The sequence below is a fragment of the Elaeis guineensis genome, chromosome 4 (genome assembly GCF_000442705.2).
Source record: "Elaeis guineensis isolate ETL-2024a chromosome 4, EG11, whole genome shotgun sequence".
NCBI lineage: Eukaryota > Viridiplantae > Streptophyta > Magnoliopsida > Arecales > Arecaceae > Elaeis > Elaeis guineensis.
In genome coordinates, this window is record NC_025996.2 from 12,453,876 (window position 1) to 12,479,912 (window position 26,037).

Sequence of the window (26,037 nt, forward strand, 5' to 3'; positions counted from 1 at the left end):
AAGTGGAGCCGCGGTCCCGCATTAACGTGTCCGCGCTGATTCACGTTCCCGATGGGACGCCTGACAGCACCGGATATTCGATCGTCTGACACCGTATCGTGTGGCGTCCGATCTTCTGACACCGACGCGACGTCTGACGCCGACGAGACGCGCCGTCTGACACCCGACACCGACGTGACCTCCGACACCGACTAGACGCCTGACGTCAGCGAATCGCTCGGTATTTACGAGGCGCCTGACACCATATCAGACTGACGGTACGGTCGGACTCTCGCATACGACAAGTCCACTCCTGTTCGCTCAGGGTCGCTGCCCCAGTGAAAGCATCGGCCAGCTCACCGTCCGACTCAGGAGTGGAGGGGGGCAACTGTTGGGGAATACCCCCGACCGACCGACTGACGGTCGGACCGACCGTCCGATCGACCGACTGACGGTCGGACCGACCGTCCGACCGACCGACTGACGGTCGGACCGAACGTCTGACCGACCGACCGACAGCCGGCTCGACCGACTGAAGGACGCCATCACCGACCATTTAACGGTCCGTCGCCGACTGGGGATGTGTCGGGCGTATCCCTCCCGACCGACTAAACCCGGAGGTCTGATGACCGACTCACATGAAACTCGCCGACCGACGGAGGGGCCCGACACCGCTCGGCGGGCCACCGACCTAGGGTCGGTCGGCTCCTCCGATCGTCGTACAGCCGTCAGATCTTGTCAGTTCTGACAGCGACATGCGGCTCGACCATTTAGGGACATTGTCCTGCCGGGGGCATTGTCAACCCTGATGATTTGACAACCCCTACGGCGATGTGACATTTTCACGGCGATTCTGACAGTCCACAGTGAGTTGACAGTTCCTCACTTATCCACGTCATTAATGACGGCGCCATACCGTGCTCCACTATATAAACCGGGGAAGGCAACAGTGCAAGGGATCGACCAATCACGCTCAGTCCACTCCTCGACTCCCAAAAAACCACAAGCTCGCTCCCTCTCTCCCTCTCTCTCTTTCGATCGAGTTCTCTGTCTTTGTTTTCACTGTTGCCCAGTCACCTCTCTGACTTGACCGTCAGAGGATCCCCGCCGGAGCCGCCTTCGGTCAGTGCGAACTTCATTTTGCAGGTGCCCGTTCTCCGGTGATCGGACGACGAGGCGATTGGCCGCAACAAAAGGTAAGACTTTTTCCCATATATATATATATATTTTTTTTTCTTTTCTTTTTATTCTCCTTTTCAGAGACCCGTGGAAAAGGAGAGCACCTGAGCGAGATTGGACGGGTTTCTTCACTTCCGATTGGGGTATTTTCCCGAGAATCGAGTTGCAGCGGTGTGAATCGGTTCCTTGAGGTTTTGAGAGCTTAAACATGACATTTTATAGGATTTGGGGATGTTTGATTGAAAGGTTTTTCTTTTGCTTTAAAATTTTCAATTTATGGGTTCTGTTCTCATGGTTTAACATGCTGTTTTCTTTATTTTTTGAACATTAGCTTTGTGAGATAGGAGGTGGTCTAATTGTTTTGAAAGGATGGATAGGAGTCATGCTCGGAATTAGAGAAACCAATTAGTGTTTGTGATGGTCAATAATCTGTGATTGGGCCAATAGAAATCTATTATTTTTCATTTTTTTTTGTAATAATCTGTTGGTCGGTCAAAAGGAACGCATCATGTCCATATTTTCATGGGCATTGAAGCATTGCCTTTTTTGGATTCATTGTCTTGATAATCCAATAAATCACTACTTCTAAATCTTAATTTTATATGATATTTGAATTGATTAGGCATGTTCGGATACCCAAGTAATCTGACCAAATAAAGGTTAATTAGATGGGTTGGGGTACCCGGTGGGTTTACCATTTTTTAATGGGACAGGTTGATTTTTTGTATAATTTTGTAATCAGGTTTGCTTCAGATTGGCATGATAAGATTTTAAACAGATTTGGATATGGTATTTGCGGATACCCCATTTAGTGCCATTCCTAACATGAATCATAGTATCCCCTATCAAATGTTCAAAATGGGTGGCATTGGCTTGGGAGGTATTGGAAATAAAAGGTATGTATAATTTGCTTTTTTTTGTTCATTATATATTTTGGATAATATGTCATTATAATATCAATCTATGAATAGCAAGGAGTTAAAAAGTTGCATGACAAGTATAAGCCTGAAATGAAAAAAATGGTTCTATATCTTTTAGGTTTATAGGTTTTATTTAGGTGAGATAGTTGTTTGTTCTAATGTTTAAATAATCTTATTCTTCATTTTTTTACTATAAAAAAGAGAAAAAAAAGAGGAAGAACAAGAATCAATAGAATATGAATATTGTAAAAGAGTTAGACCGGCCAATTTTGGAAGTGAAAATTGGATATAGCAATATTCAAATATTGGGTGATTTAGGTAGAAAATTTTTCAAAATTATAAATAAATGAAAGAGAATTTACTAAAGATTTCGTATAATTTTTGTAATTCATTATCTTATACTTAATTTATTTTAGTGGAGTTTTAGTAATTTATTGAAAAAATATTTTTCTTTTAGAAATGTTATTAGAGGATTGCATGATCCCCGAATGAAATTCTATTTACATCAAAACTCTATTCACATCAAAATTTGAAATTTTCAAACATACATTTGATGAAATCTAAAGGACAATTCAAAACAAAGATCAGGACTATATTAGTAGAATTTGGAAATGAAGAAAATAGTAAAAAAAATTATCAATTCGAAATATTTTTTGTAGAAAATTAGCTTTATGACTTACGAAACTTTTTTGGCTTTGCTTTCTTAGGATTACAAAATAATGATGTGGTCGAGTGTGATTAGAGAATCTTGCTAATTTTTCATACATTGAACATCTTAGAATGGATCACAAAATACGTGATCTTATCGACTTATTGCATTATAATTAAGTAATTAAATAATTAAATTATCTTCTATTTTTTATTTATATTTATTATTTTTAAGTAACTATTTATATAATATTAATTAAGTATTTAAACTAAATTATAAATTAATTAGTTATTTTTATAATTGATTTATTAATAATTAACTTATAAAATTATGTATTAAATTAAATATTTATATAATTTTTAATAATTATAGATTATAAAGATTATTAGTTTATATATTATTTATTTTTTTAATATAAATAAGTGTTATAAATTGTTAATAATAATATTTTTATTAAAAGATAGTTTAGTAAAATATTATACAAGTATCATCGATCATTCTTTTCATTTCTTTTATACCAAACAGAGAACATAATCATTTCCATCCATCTTTTCATGTTTTACCAAATATATGAGATGATGGATATGAGAGGATGGATGGATCTATCTATCTTTTCCTTCATCCATCTTTCCTCCATCCATTCTTCTTTCTTTCCATCCTTTGTACCAAATAGAGGGTTAAATTTACAAAAATGGCTAGGTGGCTATAATTCTCTTGTATATGTTATAACAAACTAGTTAAATTTAATAAATTATAAAATTTAGTCGCTTACCTTATTCAAATTATTTATGACAACAAAATAATTATATTTTTTAACTCTAAGATGAAAATTAGGATGACAAATTAAGAAAAAATAACTATGCATGCATGCATATATACATACATGATGCATGCATGCATGTACACATTCATAAATACATACCAATGCTTCCTGGTCAAGAAGAATGGACCTTTCAAAATTAAAATTAGCACTCTTAGTCATGATCTAAGACATGCAAAATATTTGATAAATAGTTTTTTTTTAGAGGTCCATTGCCATACGTCATATTGGGAAAAAAAATATTATAAATTTGTCTAAGGAGCAAAAATAAAATATAAAGTAAATAAGTAATGGTTTGTCATCTGGTCAATATTAGTGCAAATTGACCATACCGTGCTCTACCAATATTGAACCTCTGCGTTGTACTGGGGGCTATCGATTGTTGGTATGCTAAATCGGCCACCGCACCAGGTGTATCAACACAATAATAGAATGGTAGCAATACAAGATTCGACATCAAAAATTTGGTATAAACAATATAATTTGCAATTCCAAATAAATATCTTGATCTAAATATTTTAAAGGTATCCGAATCAAATTTCGGCTAATTTGGATGCTTCTAAACGAGTCATTTACCTCTCCGTGGGCATAATTCTGTCTTTACACATTAGCTATAGAAATTAAGTACATATTTCAATTGACTACTTTTGACTCCATTGATGTATTGCATAGTTTTCAGCTAAGGTTGTCATAATGGTTCTCAAAATCTGCTTTGGCGATTGCTTAGAGTTTGGATTATTTTAAAATAGAATAAATAGTTTTTTTTTCTTTTAATTTTTTTTAAAATAATTTTATATTTAGTTAGGATCACGAGAGGATAGATGGATGGAATCCATCTACTATTTAGTTCAAAAGTTATAAGAAGAATGGATGAAAAAGGAGGGATTGTCCGTCCACTCGGATCTACCATTTTATATTCTCTCAAATAAAAAAGATAGATAGAGCATTGAAGGATAGACTTTGACATTGATAAAATTATCCCTCATTAATTTTTTTGATAAAAATTTAATACTTCTTCATTTTTTTATTTATATTATTTATATATATATATTTATATATGCTATTAAATTTTATTAATCATTATTTTAATTTTAGTATATAATTTTTATAATTGTATTTAAATAATTAGATTATCTTCTATTTTTTATTTATATTTACTATTTTTTAATTAACTATTTATATAATATTAATTAACTATTTAAACTAAATTATAAATTAATTAGTTATTTATATAATTAATTTATTAAATTATGTATTAAATTAAAATTTTATATTTTTTTATATAATTATAGATTATAAAGATTATAAATTTATATATTATTTTTTAGCATAAATAAGTGTTATAAATTAATAATAATAATATTTTTTTTATTAAAAGATGGTTTAATAAAATGTTATACAAATATTATCCATCATTCCTTCCATTCCTCCTATACCAAACAGAGGAGGAAATCATTTTCATCCATCTTTCCATGTTTCACCAAATATATGAGATGGATGGATTGAAAATCCATCCATTCTTTCCTCCATCCATCCTTCTTCTATTCATCCTTCCTTTAATCTATCTTTTATACATGTTGTGGGATGGGCATCGGGGGCTTCGAGCCCGAAAGTCCCATACCGGAAACATACAAGAGAGCCTACTGCTTAAGTACTACCAGCCTCCCTCTCCCATGTGAGGTGCCTTTTGCGGGGCAAAACCGTGCGGGGCGGGGTGTTAACCGGGTCAAAGGCTTGGGCCCCGTTCCAGAGCGGACAATACCTCACGATTGGATGGAGGTGATGGGTTGGTACGACTGGGCAGTAGATCTCGACCGATGGCGCCGTCTGTGGGATCCCGTTCCCTACCTGCAGCAGTACGCTCCCTTGCAGGGGGGGCTGTTGTGGGATGGGCATCGGGGGCTTCGAGCCCGAAAGTCCCATACCGAAAACATACAAGAGAGCCTACTGCTTAAGTACTACCAGCCTCCCTCTCCCACGTGAGGCACCTTTTGCGGGGCAAAACCGTGCGGGGCGGGGTGTTAACCGGGTCAAAGGCTTGGGCCCCGTTCCAGAGCGGACAATACCTCACGATTGGGTGGAGGTGATGGGTTGGTACGACTGGGCAGTAGATCTCGACCGATGGCGCCGTCTGTGGAAACCCGTCCCCTACCTGCAGCAGTACGCTCCCTTGCAGGGGGGGCTGTTGTGGGATGGGCATCGGGGGCTTCGAGCCCGAAAGTCCCATACCGGAGACGAGCGCCTGCACAAGGAAGTCCGCACTGACCGGAGAGGGCTCCGGCGGGGACCCTCCGATGGTCAAGTCAGAGAGGAGACTAGGCAACAGTGAGAAGAAAGCCAAGAACTCAACGAGAGAGAGAAAGGGAGCAAGCCTGTGAGTTTTTCCAAGGGCCCCCAGCACTGTAGCCTTCCCCGATATATATAGTGGAGCGTAGTACGGCGCCGTCATTAATGGCGCAGACAATTGAGGAATTGTCAACTCACTGTAGACTGGCAGAGTCGCCGTGAAAGTGTCACATCGCCGTGGGGCTGTCAAATCACTAGGGTTGACAATGCCCTAGGCGGGATGATGCCCTTAGGCGGCAGTGCCGCATGCCGCTGTCAGGACTGACAGTCTCTGGCAGCAGTACGGCGATCGGAGGAGTCGACCGACCTTAGGTCGGTGGCCAGCAGAGTGACATTGGGTGGGGATTCGGGCCCCTCCGACGGTCAGGCGGGCATGTTGCGAAAGTCTGCCATCGGACTCCCTGGTGCAGTCAGTCGGAAGAGTGGAAAAGGTCTACCCGACCGACATATTCTCAGTCGGTAGAGAGCCGTTAATCGGTCGATAATGGCGTCCGGTCGACAGTCGGTCGGTCGGTCATCAATCGGTCGGTCATCAGTCGGTCGGTCGGTCAACAGTCGGTCGGTCGGTATTCCCCAACAATACCAAACATAGTAAATGTTCTGATAAAAAAAGTAATATACTAAATAGGTAAAAATATATAATAAATAATATTATTTCCATCAAAAATTCTAATCATGACATTGTTTATCTTCACATGTCAATAAATATACTCTAACTTTTAATTCATGCAAACTTGTTTTTCTCTCTCCAATGTTGCCTCAAAAAAATTATTTTATTTTATGTTTTTGTTAGAGGAGTGTATTGTATTTCAGAAGTGTGAGCCCTGAGGTCTCCTGCACAATCAATGGGACAATTGTATTTATGTGGTAGAGATGGTTGTAATTGTTATGGTTGCGAAGGAAGAAGAATACAAGTAACTAAAATGAGGGATATCCTAGTGCAATTATGAATGGTGAATGGATTGTTGATTCTGATGCATGTGGAGCACGACTTCTATATTACTAGGTTAGTCTAGAAAAATAAATAAACTTCTTTTGTTCATTCTTTTTGAGTAGGCTTTGGGATAATGTTTGCCCCATAGGTCATGGATTACTATCTGATCATATGATGGTGCAATATGATCCCAGAATCAAATAACACTATTAGATGAATAAAACATATTATGATGTGCAAGAGCTTGCTTAATTGAAGGTGACTATTGATTATTGATGCACTGCATCAATATACAAACGGAGCCTTGTCTCACCAAGATTTTGCAGTCTGTCATGTATGATCTTAGGAGCTAAGAGTTTAAAAGGATTCTCGGTATTACCAGTGTATAAAGTTGTTATTTTGTTCAAATTGCCTTTTTACTGCATTTTTTATAAGATGTCACAAGGCTCCAAGCTTGAATTGGTGTTAGCACCAATATGAAAATCATCCTATCATTGTAAATTACCTGATTGCAACAGTTAACAATCTTTGCATATTTCAAAATTAAATCATGCTCCCAACCAAGGTTCATCGAACTATATTGAACCACCTAATTTGGAGCATGCCGAACTGTATTGGTGGCAGAGTGGGATGATTCCAGCATTCGAACGAAACACCAGCGAGGATAGGAGGGAAAAGAAAAGAGAAGAAGAGAGTGAGGGAGAGGAAAGGAGAGGAAAAGTTCAAGGAGGCCTCTAAAGAAAAAAAATAAAAAATCCAATCAAAAAATCCATGCTATATAAGGTTGTCCACGATACCATATGCTAAATTATCTAGCAGCTTCCTCAACATTCAACAATCTGCCTTGGCTCACAATTATGGTGCCAACTATAGGACCAACATAACCTTACGAAAATCTTGTCCTTATTGTATTAAGTTATCCACAATATCATTAGTTAATGGTTGGATAGCTTCGCATTTAATCTCTCTTATCTCACACGAGGTACCATCTGTAGGACTTAAGTAATATTGTGGAGACCTTGTCTCCGTGTAAGGAGCAAATAGATCAATTTTTTTTTTAATTATGTTGATCAAGATAAATCAAAATTAATTTTTTTGGATGTCCAATCATTTTTAGCTCCAATAAAATTCACTTAGCAATACTCTATAAAAATTTTTGGTGATCCAAATAGAATCACTACAGTGATTTAAGATCATCAATGATCTGGGATCTAAAATTCTGAATTTGATAGGACATTAATTTAAGATCTTAACATATTTATAAATAATCTGATTAATATTCCATATGAATTTAAAATTATTAATTATATAATATTAAAATTATTTACGTCACATTTTCAAAAATATTTATTAAATAAACGCACAACCGGTATCTATTTTTAAGTTCATTGATAATACATTTATACCCTCTAAACTCTTTATTATATATAAATACTAACACAAAACCGCAGCCATCGTACAAGCTTCCCTATTCGGCCGCTCCAAGCCTCCCACCCGATTGAGACTCCTGAGTGAGGACGGAGGGAAAACCAGAGGAAACAGAGGAAAAATCAACAAAAACAAAGAAAAGATGGAAGAAATTGAAAGGTAAGACCTTCTCCCGCATAGATCGATCTTTCTTTTTTTTGCTTATTTTTCTTTTATTTTCATTCTCTTTTTTGTGATCCATGGGGAAGGAGAGCACCTGAGCGAGATCGGACGGGTTTCTTCGGCTCCGGTTGGGGTTTTTTCTCATCCAAAAATAATTCGTCCTTCATCCAATTTGAGAAGTTCCTTGTGAATGTCCAAACTTCTCGGGCCCCAACTGGGGTTTTGATGATTGGATGTAAGTTTTGTTATGCCACCCCTATATTTTAGGGTTAGCGCTGATTTTTCAGTTGACACTGACCTTATAAGATCTATTGCTCGCTCTTCTCTGTTCTTTTCTTCTCTTTTGATGGACAGCAAGGGTGATGCACCTGGTTCAAAAAAAAATCATTCCCACTCTTTTTATTCCCTTTTCTTCTTTTTCTAGTCCCTCACACTATTAGAGGATTTTAGTACCCACAGTGTCTTCAAGTAGTTAGCTGCGTACTAAACCTTCAGTTCTTGTTCTAATTGAGCTTGTGGCCTATTATATTCTTCCTGATGACATCCTCTACGGGAGTTGAGTCATAGAGTGGCCGCACTGGAAATTTTAGGATAACCTTGGCATAGGTCCAGTGCAGCTACACTCCTATTCTCGGCTAAGATGCTCATAGAGTAAAGTTCAGACATTAAGCTCATGGGAATATTCAATTGCCACATTTGACACCCACGCATGGAATTTTTGATCTGCAAGGTCAGGTCATATGAAATCATTGGTGCTTCAAAGACAAACTATGTACGAAGAGTGATCAGCGATCACAGGCTACTTAAAAATGAACTTGGTGAACAATTGTGCCATGACTGTAGCTGCACAGTTTGTAATTCTTCCCTCTCAGACTAAGTATGAGACACAGGATACATGGGGTAACCTCAGAGTTTTAATGTCCAGTGTAGCTACAAATTAACGTATGAGCTCCTGTAGTACCATTCTACTCATTCAGGTTTAATGTTTTGGCTGAAAGCTATCTGTTTTGAGTCTTTTGACCAAGACAAAAATGAAAAAGCATCCCAATTTTGGGTTTCCATCAATTTTAGTCAGGTTCAGATAAAACTTGATAGTTTCACTCCAATTTTAATGATTTCAGCTGGTTTTAATGTTTTCAGCCAGTTTCAGCTGAAACTGGCTGAAACAAGCTGTTGATGTCTTTCTTAAGTTTTCTTTTTGGTATTTATCTCTATATCGGTCCGTTTCTTATTTATTGAAGTAGATAGGCTATATATTATTAGCTTTCAATGCTTTTTATTTTTTCCTTGAGTTCAGGAGGGGAAAAGAGGGGATAAATAATAAACTTCACTCTTGACAAGCCAAGGACTCTGAAAGTCCCTTATTACAGTCTTTTATGAAGACTAAAGTGAATGATTAAATATAAGACATCTCACATCCTTTTAATATAACTTATAATTACATGACTTTGATAAAAAGCCAGTTAACCTCTAAAAATGTCAAAGAAATGTCCAAATTCAATATATCTGAAAACGAAGGGAAACATTTGAAAGCACTGGACATTGAAAGCTCTGAGATTGCTGAACAATTAACCTTCAAATAACAAAGGTTCAAGAAATAAGTACTAACATATTTCCACAAGAAAAGAAACACCAGTATCCTTGAATTTCAGTATTAGCTTTATCCTAGAACTGTCAAAGCTACGCAATAAAGTGCCTATATAATACAAAATACTCTAGCATATTGTCTAATAGCTTTTCTTGGCTTGTTGCATCCTTCATTCTTCTTCTTCTTCTTCTTCTTCTTCTTCTTCTTTGAGTTTTCTTCCTTTTCTTGGACCAAAACTCCAAAACCTTCTAAAATCATCAAAAGTGCCAAAATTAGAAATATATAGAACCAACTAAAATTGAAAATGAAATGAAGAGCTCTCATCCACAATACCTGCCACTGTGGTCCATACTACCCGTGCTCTCATCGACACCGCCTTATTTTTGCTTTGTGATAGTAACTACTTGGTTGATCCTGGACAAGGAGAAGGAAGGAACCTAGGAGATCTAGAGCTTCATGGCCTTAACTACTCGGTCGATCCTACACAAGGATGAGAAACCAAGGACATTTAGGGCTAGACTTTGTATCATCTCTGATTCATTTCTCCCAAGTGAGTCTTGATCAGAACCATCTCTCATCTTCGTTTCTCTTTCTTTCTCTTCATTTTCTTGGATTGGGATATTTCTTTTCTTTCTCTGTTTATTTTCCATGTACATTTGTTTTAATCTGGTGTCGATCTTCGGTTAAATGTATGTATTTGATCTCTTATTTGTGTCATGTGATGGAATGATTAGGGTTTCAATTGGAATTGATCTCTCTATCTACTCTTTCAAATTTGATTGGAATTTAACGATAACTAAATATTTTTCAAACTAAAAAAAGGTTCAGAAAATCTATGGCCCGGCTCTAAACTCGAAGTTTAAGTACCGGGCTTGAGCCAAGAAAATAGGCCTGAAGGTTGGGTCGAGGCCAGGTTCGAGTTTGACTAATTCTAGAGGGCTTGCATAAGGACGTCCAGGGGGGACAAAAATCTGAATATTTTATTCATTTCCAAGCCAAATAGGACAGTTTTAATCGAAATTAAGTGGGGATGGTTTTGGTGATGGGTTTAAAAATTAAAAATCATTCGGCTTTAATCGAAATTAAGTGGCCCAAAACTTAAGACCAAATATCCAATCAAAAATTGGTTTGTGATCGGATTGGACCCGATCCTGGACTTAGAACATGTCAACTCACTCTTTTAAACATTTGCTCATGTCTGTGTTTAGATACGTAGTCTGGAAGCAGTGAGTTTCACAAACTTAACACTTTGGTCTATGGATACCAATTTGCAGACTTTGACTCCACCTCTAAATATGTGACCCCCTCCCTCAAACTAGGGTTTGGGGTTTAGGCATTCTTTCAGATATTCAAGGAAGTATGGCCAAGAAGAAGAGATCTCGAATTGTCACACTGTCCAAAGTTGCTCCAGAAAAGTATGAATTCTCTCTCCTTTTTTTTAATCCTCCATTCTTCTCTCTCTCTCTCTCTCTCCCCCCTTCTTCTTCTTCTTCTTCTTCTTCAATTTACATGGATTTATTTTAATAAAAATATAAATTTTGACTAGAGCAAGTTCTGATTGTTATGAAGGCAACCGCCTCGACGATCTTCTGTCAAAACTTGAAAGGTAATATCCAATCCCTTGATCTCTTGGAGTATTATGATATGGCTTTTTAAAGAATTCCTTTTTGAAATAGGAGCATAGAATCAGCAAAAATTTTGAAGGGAGATCTTCCTGAAAAAATTTGGATCAAGGTACAGTCAGATTTATTGGGGATTCTATGGTCATACCCTTTCAAGAATTTTATAAATAGTGCTTATTTGTTTACATGTAGCACCAATTTGCTATTGGGGTCAATGACGTCACCCGTGTGCTCGAGAGGATGCCTCGAGGTGAGGTGCAAGTTCCTTCGAAGGAAGATCCTGAGACAAAGAGTGGCCTTCGTAGAGCTCCTTTGGTTCCCCTTCAGGTTAAATCACATTTCTCATCTTGTATAGACCTACTTTGCCACCTTGCATTCCATGTAAAATTTTTCATAGCTAGAAAAGTTGTTGCTTTTTCCCAGTGTGAGTGGAAAAACAATAATCTTGCACACATCCAAGTCAGTACCAATTCACAAGTGCCTTTTACAAGTAATCAGTGTAAAATGTCTTCCATTTCTTTATAATGCAAAAACTTAGTTTCGTAAGCACCATTTAAAAGCAAAAAATCTAAAGGTCCCCACTCTAATCCCTGCTTCTGAAAGAGCATTTGGCACGGTGCTCTGTGAAGGGCTGAACGCCTCACAAACCCTTGCTGACATCTACCTACCCCAATATATTGCTCTCATCCAACTAAGCTGGAATTGGTTGCACTAGTCCTTTCAAGGTTGTTAATAAAAGTTTTTTTTTTTCTTTTTTTGTCTCTGAATCCAAGAAAATTAAACTGCTCCATGGTGATCTATTTGGATGAATGTGCTCATTCAATGGAATGGAGCCTTTTCAGTTCACATCAGTTTTTAGAATGAACACTGAGTATCCTGAAATTATAGTGGCATATTAGTGACTGGTTGCAGCCTATTGCTGCTAATTATGTGTATGCTAGATCATCCTTCTTTGTGTTATTAGGTGATACTTTTGTAAATTGCTTAAGAATGCTAAACACTATATATGTACTCCAATGATTTGCTTATTGGCAGATTTTCTTGAAATACCAAGGACAGCCTTGAAGCCTGGTTCTTGTGTTTTTGGGCTATTGACAAAGGTCATCTTTTTTCTTGAACCCATAACAATGGGCATTTTTTAATTTTAGAAGTTATGTCATGTTAAACTATATTCATGCATGGTTATCAGCGTAGGCATTAGAAAATTAGAATGTTTAGATATGAACCCTGTCATTGTTTCTTGAAGATTGCAATTATTTTATGCCTTTGGATAAAGAATGAATTGTTTTGGAGGAGCATTAAGTTATTCCCAGCATTGACAGTCAAACTCTTGATATGTTTACATTTTCTTGGATGCTTTAATAGGAAAAAGAGAAGCTCCAAATTTCTTTCTTTCTTTCTTTCTTTCTGTGCATTTTGTTGGGTGGTGTGGGTTCTTGCTTTAAATGAATGTGAAGCAAAAAAAAAGAGGGGGAGGAAAAAGAGCATAATATATGAGATGTATCTATAGTGGATGAGCCCATGCTTTGAGGGCTTTCTCCTGTTCGATGGCCAGGTGGTACCTTAAAGCAGCTGATGTCTAGAAGAATGTGGAGGCATGAAGATAAAAGAAAGAACAAGCATAATTGTATTAAATGGATACGAAGCATATCTCCAGTTTGCTGGCCACTTAGTATTTTGAAGAAATAAGTATTTCATTATTTTAAGTGTAATATACAAATGTATGGTAGCTAACCGAGGATGTTTTGAGGTCTCTGACCCTAATACCATAATTTCATGAGTAATCTGATTTGGTTGCTGCAATCATTTGAAACAAAATAGTTTTCACCTTTCCTCTAAATATGGATGTTCTGTCGTGCCTTCGTGCCTGTAAGATTAGCTATTGCTATCATGAACCTAGATAGTTCTTTTTTCGAAGGTTTGCTACATGGACTGAACAGAATGGTATGGGGCATACCAAACCGCACCGGTTCGGTTCTGGAATGCAGTACAGGGGATGTGCTGACACTCGGTAATGTCGAACTGGCCACTTACCGATATAATAATAGGTTGGCAATGGTATGAGGCTCGGTACAGAGATAGCAAACCTTGTTTTTTTTCTAATCAACAAATTCCTACACCTCATTATTTTCATTTGACATGTAATTTTGTTTTTCCAATGATTAAAATGAAGAATGCTTATCTGCTCTTTTCCTTGGACATATAACTTTGTTTGTCATATTGTCATCTTCTCTTTGCACATCATCATTTTTGTGTAATATTGTAGGCTGTGCTTTTAGCTTCCGATTGCAATCCACGATGGTTAACCAAGCATATACCAAGCCTGGCATCCTCAAGGCAGGTCCCAGTGATTTTTGTCAAAGATAACAAAGGAGGTTCACTGAGGTTAGGTGAACTAGTAAACGTCAAAGCAGCACTGGCCATTGGAGTAAAGGTGATGCTCTAAATTTTGATATTATGTATCCACTCTCTAATTTTGTAGCCTTATTTGCAGTAATTTGTTGTTTGTCCCGTCCAGGTTAGAGAAAGTTGTATCAACAGAACAATTGATGAAGTTCTAGGTGGCGATGCAGTAGTAGATGATGATGTATAGAGTCTCACTGCCATTCGTCATCTAACGAGGCTCCAGGAGAAAGGATGTTGTCCAACTTCCAAGTTAAAAGGGTTTGCGGTGATAATTGATTGAAATGGCTGCCAAGAGATCATTCACTCCAGAAATATAGGGAATTTGAATACTGGATCGACTGAGACGCTTGGTCATGGTTTTCATCGAGCTGCACTTATAATTATTTGTGGACTACTTACATTTATTTGGAGGCATTTATTTAACTAGTGATTGGTTCGCTGAGCAGTACATTTTTTATAGTATGGATGTCACACGAGTCGTGAATTTAGGAGCAATGCTGTCAAAATGTGCAACTTGCAATAGTCCGAGGACATAGCTTATTACTCGTCGACTTCTATATGCGGCAATGGGCAACGTGTTCCAAGAATGAATAATGGCCCTGAAATTTTTAAGAACCCTGAAAGCGAACCAACAAGGAAGCATACCATTAAAATGTGTATGTGGTCTGGTGGTGCAAGGTACACGCTCATGTCTAATAATGGGAGTCGGATGATTGGTAGGTTTATGCAGCAACAAGCAATCTTTTTGTTTAATATATAATATGAAATGAGCAATGTATTTCAAGAATGAATTATGCCCTCAAGTCTTTTACATCGCTCTCCTTGTTATCATCTCTCATTTTCATATTGTTAAGGAATATTTGGCTGTTGGAATAAAGTGGCACCGGTCCAAGTTATTGTGATTCCTATACTATACGAGGATGCTGATACCCAGCCATATTTGATGCCTGCAAATCAACAGTTCGTACACCATGTAAAGCAGGTTTTAGGGCTGAGGACTTGAAAGGTAACTATTCACCTGGTTGGTAGTAATTTCACTGGGAAATGAAAGGTGTTCCTTTGAGAATTGAAATTGGGCCAAAGGATTTAGCAAATAACTAGGTAGACAAGGAGTTGAATAGAGTTAGCCATGCCTTTTCACCGTTCTTGTAGGTGGGTCCAGGCATGTTTGCATGTCTGTGCATTGTGGGAGCAGGCTTGTATTGTATGTCCTGATACATTTATTGATGTTATATTCTGTTGGTTAGGGTGGTATTAATCCTATGACCAAATTTACAGGATTCAAAAATTATCTAATACCATAAAAATCAAGCATAAACATATATCTTCTTTCTATTTAGTGTATGAAAATTCCTGTTTTTGTAAATTGCTGTTCATAGTTTTTCAACTGGAGTCTTGCTTTATTTCTTTCTGAGTTGAAACTAATTTTATTCCTACTTGCATATAATGCATGAAGAATGTGGATGGTGGGCAAGATAATGACTAATATGCTAGATTAATATATGATCAATGATTTAGTTGTTTTGGCGTTTCAATATTTTATGTCATTCATTTATACTTGCATACTTTTGTATGTCATTCTGTTAAGTTTACACCAGTCTTGTTTGTCATATGGAAAGATTCCCTTTTGTGCTCTTGAATGGAAGAATTCTAGATGTGGTCCCACTAAGATGGTTCTCACCAAGCCATCCTGTACTATATCTCAAGTGTTTCCTATTGAGGTTAAGCATCTAAACCTAAAGTATGATCTTGGATGTTGGTCAACTCAAATTTTGAACTCTTCTTCTGATTGCTATGGGTGGCGCAATTATTTTACTTAGAGCAATAAGGATGCTTTTATGAAGAAAATGAAGAAAATATGTCTCAATAATTGAACAACAACATCTAGTTCGAGCAATTATATTTATGTTCAATGGCATTGGTATATATATGATAATTCATGTGATAGAGATCTTTTCAAAATATGGGATCTTTGGATCGCACTACTTGAGTTCTGTTAAGAAGAAAACGAGATATCAATTACAACAAGTTCCAAGGCACAAATCCTTAGGTCTCAAACTAGGGGAAGCAATAAATTGGATTTGAATGAAACGAAAGAGCAGCCTGGGTGAAGAACCTGTGTAAGATGGCTGCTTGCACATATAGAATAAAGGAGATGATGGAAAACGAAAGCTCCCCCCTTGGTGCTCAGGCACGATGCTATGATGGCGAAACATATTGCACAGTTTATCCCAGACCAGACAACTGCTAGTGTATGTTGATGAGAGCGAAGTGTGGTAGCTGGTCCGCTTCTTCCCCCAAGACCTAACTGGTGAAGCTCCTTTGATTGGAATGCTATGTGTACTCTTATGACCCTTGGTGGCAGAGTGGGATACCACATCAGTTAATGGCTTTGTGAAGACTTGGCACCAAAAGTGTTAGCTAATGCACTCACGATGAGTAGTTTGCCGGATAGACTTGGCGGGGACACTGTGACTTCAGGCAGAATCAGAACTAGAGACTTCTACAAGCTACACAGGAGTATTAGCCCCTCGGAGACAATGGATGCCTCGTGGGCATGGAAGATTGGTGTTCATCCAAGAGTTGCCCCTCTTGTTGAATGTGGTCTGGAATCACCTCCCATGCTGGAGCATCTTACATCATCGTAGTTGCCATGTTAGCCCTCTTGTGATTGTCGTCCACATTCTGAGGAAACTATGAGCCATGTGTTGTTTGAATGCCCCAGAGCCGCACAAGTCTGTGGCTATGCAGCAGGTTTTTTCAGGTCATCAACCTCTTTTAATGCATGGTATTGTGTGTGCTGTGTAAGAGTCCGAGGCTCGTGCATGGTGGCATTTTTTTTTTTTCATAAGATACTGTTTGATAGGAAGTGATATTTCACATCACTCCAGTAATGTAAGTTAGATGATATAATTATCTTATTAGGTATTGCAAAATTTCATCTAGTGATGAAGAATCCAGTGATAAATTTGGTAATGATATCACTGTATTGTGCAGTGATGTTATCACCACACATACCTCAAATGATAGTATATCACCGGATATTGGTAGTGTTAAAATAATTTTGGGACAAAAATGTCTTTAGTCACTAAATTAGTGAGAAAAAAGATCCTCTTTATCTCTTTCTTTTTTTAATCTTTCATCTTCGATAACACCCCCTATAAAAGAGCACCCCTTTTATTTAGCTATTAGATGACTTTTTTTATTTTTATTAACGAGATTAGTTAAATAGTATGAATACCTTTTATTTATTTATTCGATACCTATTTTATTTTTATAGATAGGTATGGTTAATTGGCACGGATGGATCATGCTAAATATTTCATGCTTTTCTTTTCTTCATTTTATTTTGATGGACTAAATCATTCCCAACGAACAACTCTGATATTGATGATCAAAATTAGCTATGCCTAGCCATGCTCGATTATATATAATATTATTATAATATCATTTTAATAGCCTAATCAAAATAGATATCAATAATAATAATATTATTATTACTTCTACTATATATTTTTGTGAGAAGTTATTAATGAAGAATGTTTAGTCAAGTTATAAAGTTATTATTACATACTAATTATATGTAAGGCTATTTATGATATTTTATATATCATTATTTGATGATATACTAAATATAATAAAGTTCTATTTCTAATAATATTTCAATAATATACCAAACATAGTGATTACACATCATCTCAATATTTGCACCTCATCTCAGTACTCACATCATCCTAGTGATCACATCATTCCAATGATCACATCACTCTGATGATCATATTACTAGTGATATACCAAACAGCACCTAATGGTATGATTTAGTTAATTCTATGTTTTGACAAAGCACCAAACACTTGGTAGAATAGAATATCTATACACTGCAATTATCATTTCATATACGTTTAGGACTATCATAGCCTGCCGGCAAACGAGTTGGTAACAAATTAAAAGCATTTCTTCAAAACAAGGAAAAGAAGGGAAAGAATCCGACAACACCACCATGAATCTTTGTAAACAACAAATTGATGCTGAAAGGAAACTCCACATGTTAATTAGGACAAAAAGAAATCCGGATCAGGGAAAGCCGGCTACTTAAAGCTTTCAAAGTTCACAACGAGTACTTTTAATTCTCTACTCAAGGATTCTCCCCATTAATCTTCTCCCAAAGTTATGGCAGTTGACTGTTCCTCATTGTGATGATTTTCTTTTCGTTTTTAGGCTCATTGTTCAATTTTTATGCGCATATGATTTTCTTTCTATTTAGTCTTCCCCTCTTATGTGCATTGTTTCTTTTAGCGGCCAAACATTACTAAACTTGTTTGTTAAAAATTTAAATCATTTACCATTAAAAAAAAAAAAATCAATTAAGGGTTCTTTGAATCTGATCATAATTGAAATATCGGCATGCTTCATTGGGTTACATTGCTTGCACCTGCAAGTGGCAGGAACTGTGGTATTCATGCAATAAAATCATTGTTCTTGTAACTATCTGCCTGGGCACTCTATTTTTAATATACTGGTTGATAATTTCAAGCATCCTTTGATTTCCGCATGTTTTTTCTTTAAGAATATATTACGTTTGCTAATGTTTTGGCATGAAGATGTACCATCAACGCACCTACTACGACAGTCATTGGTGGCAGTAATTGTCAAACTTCAAAAAAGGAGTTGTACACGTAAGCAGAAATTTCAAATAGTTTAGATAATATGCAATGGATGCTAATAGATTATTCTGATTTACACGGATATCTTCGCTCTAGAGGCATTCTGGGTTTTTGTAAATACAGCTTAGTCTTATTTAATTTGAACGAATTCTATAAGATTTTGGACCCAACAATTCAAACCGATTGTAAATATTATATATTTATCATAGCATGAAAAGTGAAATTATACTCCTGTTATTCTTCCTGGGCACCCACCTTTGTTTAAGGGGCTCCAATCCCAGGTTCCGAAGGCTTCTACATGATGTATTCCATAATGCTTGGGATGGCTGCACTTTAGTTTGTGGTTCTATCAACGCTGCGGTGGAATATATTTTCTTCATGCAAGGAAAATGCTTTTAACTGGGCGCTGGTTATGTGCACATGAATCACCTTGGCCAAGTGATCTCTACAATCAACCAATCTGGCGCTAGTTCTGGCTGGTAAAACCAACTTTGCCACATGGCCAAATGAATTTTTGGTGTACACCTAATCGCGCCTTATATGGCACGGTTACAACCTATCTGATGGGCGATCATTTTTCAAATAAATTTAAATTCCGGTTACTAAGAAATTTGATTTAAAAAAAAAAAAAAAAAAAAAAAAAGGCAACAACGAACAAACCCGAAAGTCTTTAAAAGGGCCAGCTAGTCTTGTAGGATTTTGCGAAATCAAATCCATAATCGGTCCTCCCCTCATCCTTTTCATTCGCGATTTATCTCCTCTACCGGGAAGGACCGGGGGCAGATTGAGCCTCTCTCTCTTTCTCCATGGCCTCTCTCTCCCTTTCAATAAATAAAAGCCCTTCCGAGATCAATGGAGAAAGAGAGAATAAAGAGAGATGTAGGACCGGTCCCAAAAGAATAAAAAGAGATAGAGAAACAAATACGACTGATCCCAATGTTTTTTTTTTTTTTTTTTTTAACCCATCTCTTCATCAAAACATTCTTAGATTGTGTTTGATGCATTACCAGATAATTTTGAAAGATAATATAGATTGCCTTCAAAATATATTGCCATCATTAAATTGCCAACAATACTGATTACTGTATTCGATACACACAGATAATATTACAGTAAAATTAATAAAAATTTTGATAGATATGTATGATATGGTATCAGTTTATCGGTATTATAAAATTAAATTTTCAAAATGTCTTTAGTAATTTTGCCCGAATGCTTTCTTTTCTTCTTGGCAAGAATCGACAGGAGTGACATTTTATTATATTGTTATATTGGTTTGTCTTGTGTTATTATATGAATGCTTTTACATTGAAGTCTTATCTTAATTGTGTACAGAAAGTAAGATGTGTGGATGATTTTGATGTTTTATTAGAAACATGTTTTCTTTTATCTTTATTAACATCAAGAAAGCAGTACCAGCTACATTCTTGTTCAAATGATTACACATTATCAATGATTTCAAAAGTAAAAATATACGTTACATTATCACTTTTTATGTTTACTCGGACTTCTATCAATGATGGCATATGTTCTTATGTTTAATGAAAATACTACAATTGCTTTCAGGTTAACATCATTATGGATGCTGGAGTATCTGAACTTCTATCTCCTATCCTTCTCACTTATCTTATCTTACCGATCATTTAGTGTACATGCTTTATAATGGGACAGGCACGTTTTGGCCATTTACTGTATATACTTTTTGTGTTCAGCAGTGTGCTCTTACTACTCGATGTTTTGATCCTATTTGTATATCTTTCAAGTTTGCAGCTTCTCAATTGTATGTTTCAGCATTGTGTTCTTATTAGTTGATGTTTTGATTATATTTATATATCTTTTAAGTTTGCAGCTTCTTAATTGTATGTTTTTGGATGTCAGGGCGTTTCTTTTATATGTAATTCTTAGACTTTGTAGCATTGTTTAGTATTAAGCTTTGAGTACTAATCTCCTGTGTCTACCAACAAAAAAAAAAAAAAAATCTATTTTGATTTTATATCGTTGGGACATTGGTGATTCAATGGACATATCATGGGTTTTTCCTATATTGGGTACTCAATTTATGTGGATGAGGTTTCAAATTGATTAAAAGATTATCGAACACTTTTTAATCAAGTGTCTGTACAATGTTATGCTTTTAAACATACAAAAATGGCTAGGTGGCTAAAAACTAATTATATTATAAAATTTAGTTTCTTATGTTATTGAAATTGTTTATGATAACAAAATAACTATATTTTTTCACTCTAAGAGGAAAATTAGGATGAAAAATTAGGAAAAAATAACTATGCATGCATGCATATGTACATACATGCATAATGCATGTATGCATGCACATATACATAAATACATATCAATGCTTCCTGGTCAAGAAGAATGGACCTTTCATTTAGTCAGGATTTAAGACATACAAAATATTTGATAAATAGCTTTCATTTTTTTTTTTTTGGCGTCTATTGCCTTGTGTCATATTGAGAAAAAAAAAATATTGAAAATCTATCTAATGAGCAAAAATAAAGTATAAAATAATGGTTTGTCATCTGGTCGATATCACTACATATGGGTTATACTGTACCTTATTAATACGGAATGGTGGGGGGGCTATCGGTTATTAGTATACTAAATCGGCCACTATACTGGATGTATCAATATAATAATAGGATGGTAGTAATATAAGATTTGACATCGAAAACTTGATAGAATTTTTGTAGACCTTTTGCTTCATTTACATGGAAATGAGGCAAATGAGGCAAGACGGAAATGCCTTTTTCACATTGCCTGAACTCTAGTAGTTGACCATAAAGAATGTATAGGTTTTTCTAGGTTGTAATTTGGATAAGTCATTTCTGAATTCTCTTAAAACGGTAGTATCTTACTCTAAAGATTCTCAAAATTCTCAATCACAGATTATCTGTTTAAAATTAACAAATTCCCAGATTTAAATCAAAGAATTGTCTTAACAATTATGGGAGGACAATTGGAGATGGAAAGTAACCTAAATCTAATGACTGAAGGGGATAATGATGTCGGCGGGAGCCATGTTCTGGAGTTCAATTGTTAAATAAAATCTGGATTGTTTCATAACATATTTGGTGCCAAGTCTAATATATTGCTAAAACGAGTGATTATTGTACATTTGGGGAATACACTTGGGTAAATTTCCTTTTGATTTTACAGGTTACGATTGGTTGATTTGCAAGTGATTTAGAGCAACTACTAAACTTGTTTACCAGTGATTTCTTACAGTAATCTGTGAAAGAAGCAGCTGCATCAAGTAAACTAGAGAAGGAATAAAAATCAGGACGATGGAGCTAGACTAATAGTATTCTAATGAGTTGAAGAAAGAGAGGAAAGATGGCAAGGTGTTGAATTGTCTATTCTAGGGGCATTCCGTAATCTTCTCAAAAACAGCGAAAACTAATGATGCCAAGAAGACAATTTTGCCTTTTCACCTGTGGGCCAGCTACTGTAAAATTTTGACACATTATAAAAGGCCAAATAGTGGGAATTTATCACTTAATAAGTGATAAAAAAACTAGCCAACTGTACTGAAAAAGAATATATGAATGGAACAAATACGTACTTATTCAAATATCAATTCAACGATTCCCATCATTGGTCAGACTCATTCAGGTCCAAGAGTTCTAATGAAGTGGCCGACTATCTTGCTATTATTTTGTATTAGGATTATTAGTCCTTGGATGCTCTGTTATACCTGTCCCATATGGATTCAGCTAATGCCCCTGTTCTTTTCACTGTCTCTTCAACCTGGAACCTTGGGTGTATACCACAGATGGTAGCAGAAGACTTCATCAGATTTGCATGAGTGGATTCATGATTGTTCCATAGAATCTCTTTGTTCGTAATCTCAACATTAATTAATTTTTGGACATGCTAAATGCTCTGTGTTCTGGATTGTGACCTATCGGGTGGGGGGTATCAATACAGTGTCTAGTGCTTTGGATATGAGCGTTGGATGGTTTAAAAAGACTGTTTCGGCCTTTTTGTTGGGTATGTATATTGCTCATAATCCAGGATTATACCATGTCTATAATAGCACCTGACCAATACAGGGCCACCTTGAGATCATCTCTCTGTCAGCTTCATTTTTTCTTACAGATGATGGTCGCACTCGTAGCAGAACTGGTGGTTTGAGCGTGGTGTCAGCAGGATCTGATGGTTGTGTTCTTGGGGTTGGTGTGGCTGGAATGTTGATGGCAGCAACACCTGTGCAGGTCCATATCTAGTTACTATTCTTGTATTCACTTCACCTGTCTCAGATGCAAATTTTGACATTGCGGTAAGGAAAAAACCCAAAGCCAGAGCCATTGAAACGTGAACCCTCACCAGCCCCTCAAACGGCAGGCTTTGGGATTGCTTTGGCAGCAAGCCCACCCTCTGAAGGGACATCAAGTGCATCATCTGATGACCCTGGCAGCCCCATCAACCAAAGTGGTGCCTGCAACAATTCAAGCCACCATGTTCAGCCTGCATTTGCATCCGTTGATTGGTCACACCCTGCAAATCAGGACAGATATGATTCTGACATGAAAATGATGCCCAACTAACAAACTTCAGTTTTAAAGTCTTGCTTGCTTGAAGGAAGGTCACAGGAGTTGGATCAGTGTATTTCTTAGGAGCCTTTAAAAGTTGCTTCCTTCAGAGAGAGGAGTTAGGAAACATTCCTTGTTTCCTCTAACTTTATACCATTTCCAGTGCTAGTTTGCAACAAAATTCTGTAGAAAGCTGTAATCATACCTTCCAAGGCTATCTTTGTAGTTCAAAAAATATTTGCTTTTTTTTTTTTCTCCAATATATATAGAAGTAGCTTTTGGTGACCAAGTAACTTCTTATAATTCTGCAGTTGTTTGGTTTCCTGTGCTTGAGAATCAAAATGTTTTGGTAATGAATGTATTTTGTAGTTAATGGGTTCCTGAAGGACTGGGGTGCACATGAAACATGCCAAAGCTCTTTGGTCTGCTGCCTTCAGGTGGTAGGGTGGAAATAACTTCAACAATTATCTACGCTATGCTTTCACTTGTTCGGCTTTTCTGTGCTCATTTACGATGTTCGCCTTGTTTGCCAGAGATCAAAAAGTTTGCCAGACATGTACCCAAAAGAAGAAGAAGAAGAAGATGTTTCGCTGATAATCTTTTTCATTACATATCAGAATAGCGTGGAATCAGGCTTGCCTGAATCCGAGCTAACATTTAAACTCGAAATATAAGGGCAGCCGGGCAGGAGTAACGCAAAAAGATCTAATTGATTAGCATACCATAAAAAGCTACTGACAACATGAAAAAAAGAAATTGACAAGCATCTCAAGCTTGTCCTCTTAGTAGAGTAGAAGAAGAAACAGTAGACCACATCTTCTTCCTTTCTGAGCTTTCTAGTTTGGTTTGGCAATCTTCTTTAGATGGTGGTGTTGGGTTCTTTCCCTTCTTTTCCTTGTTTTGACGAAATGCTTTTAATTTATTACCGACTGGTTTGCCGGCAGGCTATGATAGTCGTAAACGTATATGATGAAATGGTAATTGCGGCAAATAGATAATCTAGCAAGTGTTCGGTGCTTTGCCTAAACACAGAGTTAACTAAATTATCACGTATATCTACCGTTATAAAAAAGAGAAAAAAGTACTATTCTGCGCGAGTCTGCAGACTCTTGCACACACACCACACACACACATTCCCCATCCCTTTGCATTAGAAACAAATTTTTTACTTGTTCTGTCACGCCCCGAACACAACACCCGGGTCGGATACGTGATGGCCGCACACTCCTTAGAGCAAGCCCTAAAGAATATGCAAGGCCAAAATAAATCATTACAATCTTATCAACCATAATATTTAATTTCAATAATAATTCATAAAACTTGCATAATTACAATTAACATTTCTTCAATTCTCTGATCAGGTATCAACGGTACTCTATCTATGCATCCGCTCACTCACAAATCTATACCATAGCCAACCATGGACATCTTGTAACTCTGAGAAGAAAAGGAAATGAAGGGGTGTGAGCTTACAGCCCAGTAAGAATTTCCATATCACATCAATATAATAATATAATCTGAAAATAATGATAGGCAATAACACGTAAAAGTCGATGTTCACTGTCCAGAATACTGCAAACATTTATAGATTATCTGTTTTATCAAAAGAGATGTATCATCATAGGTTAAATAAGTGAAACAATTTTATTCAACGATTGTTTCATGTCTTATCTTTCTATTTTCTTCTATTATCACATCATCTTTAATCCTTTTCTTTTTCGCTTTAGCTTTAGCTTTGGCTTTGGCTTTGACTTTGGACTACCAGGATCATGCGACGATCTTTTCTTCGGATCGATTTTTGTGATCTTCCTAGGATCGAAATATTCATGATCTTTCTCGGATCAAAGTGGCCATGATCTTTCTCGGATCAAATCATTCATGATCTTTCTCGGATCAGATTCTTCATGATCTTTCTCGGATCATATTCTTTCACACATAAGCCTGTGGGGGCTGTCCCAGGCATAAGCTCCTGGCAAGCTATTCCACATGACAAGGTCAGTCCAAACCATATTTCTCTTTCTTTTCATTTTCATAAAATTATGATATTTAACTTCATTAATCAATTCATCTTTTACAGTGTAATAAATATATCATACACATAATCATGCCATCAATCACTGATACATATGTATTGATATAACATACTCATGCTCAAAATCACATAAATAAATAACAGTGTCTCAGATATAACAAATTTATCGATCTCAAATCAAGGAGATAAAACCAACGATAAAATAACATATATAATGATGATCATGTACAGAGATTCTTACCTTTACCGGTGACAGATCTAAACACAGAAATCAATGTTCTTCTTTGATTTATGAATTTATTTAACAAAATATTTCCCTCGATATCATGTGCAGACAATCGTCTCTTCATAACCCTGATCAAATATAAAGATCATATATGGAGAAAATTATCGATAATCGATCCTAATAACACAGATCGAGGACCTCTCTTAGAATTAATCAAAATTAGGATTTATCTAAGTATCTGGATCCTCCACTGATCCATAAGATTTTTAGAGAGAGAAAATCCATGAAGAGAGAGACAATTCTAGAGAGAGAAAGTAGAGAGAGAAAGTGGAGAGAGAAATTTTCGTATTCTTTCGATGAGGCAATCATGGTCAAGATCATCAGAGGTCCTATCAAGGTGACTTAACATAAATCAAGTGTTACAAATTTCAAATAGAATCGGACTGGGATCAGATCTACCGCACGAATTTCGGAGCAATCTCAAATCATCATATTTTTATTTCAAATTTATCCTAGGGCCTGTGATGTAATC

The 26,037-nt window shown here is 36.5% G+C and overlaps 1 protein-coding gene across 4 annotated transcripts; it reads left to right on the forward strand.

Annotated features, from left to right (window-relative positions):
• Nucleotides 1-1,940: 1,940 nt before the first annotated feature.
• Nucleotides 1,941-14,836, forward strand: LOC105043856 (uncharacterized). Of its 4 annotated transcripts, XM_073255563.1 has the most exons (8): nt 1,941-2,054; nt 8,279-8,414; nt 11,325-11,420; nt 11,552-11,611; nt 11,682-11,739; nt 11,820-11,954; nt 13,894-14,061; nt 14,146-14,836. In XM_073255563.1, exons 2-8 carry the CDS (start codon nt 8,398-8,400, stop codon nt 14,218-14,220), a joined length of 609 nt encoding a protein of 202 aa, XP_073111664.1. In that variant the 5' UTR covers nt 1,941-2,054; nt 8,279-8,397; the 3' UTR covers nt 14,221-14,836. The 4 variants fall into 4 exon arrangements, with proteins under 4 accessions (XP_073111664.1, XP_010919886.1, XP_010919887.1 ...); XM_010921584.4 differs by lacking the exon at nt 1,941-2,054 and having other exon boundaries at nt 8,185-8,414; XM_010921585.3 differs by lacking the exon at nt 1,941-2,054 and having other exon boundaries at nt 8,192-8,414; nt 11,280-11,420.
• Nucleotides 14,837-26,037: the final 11,201 nt, after the last annotated feature.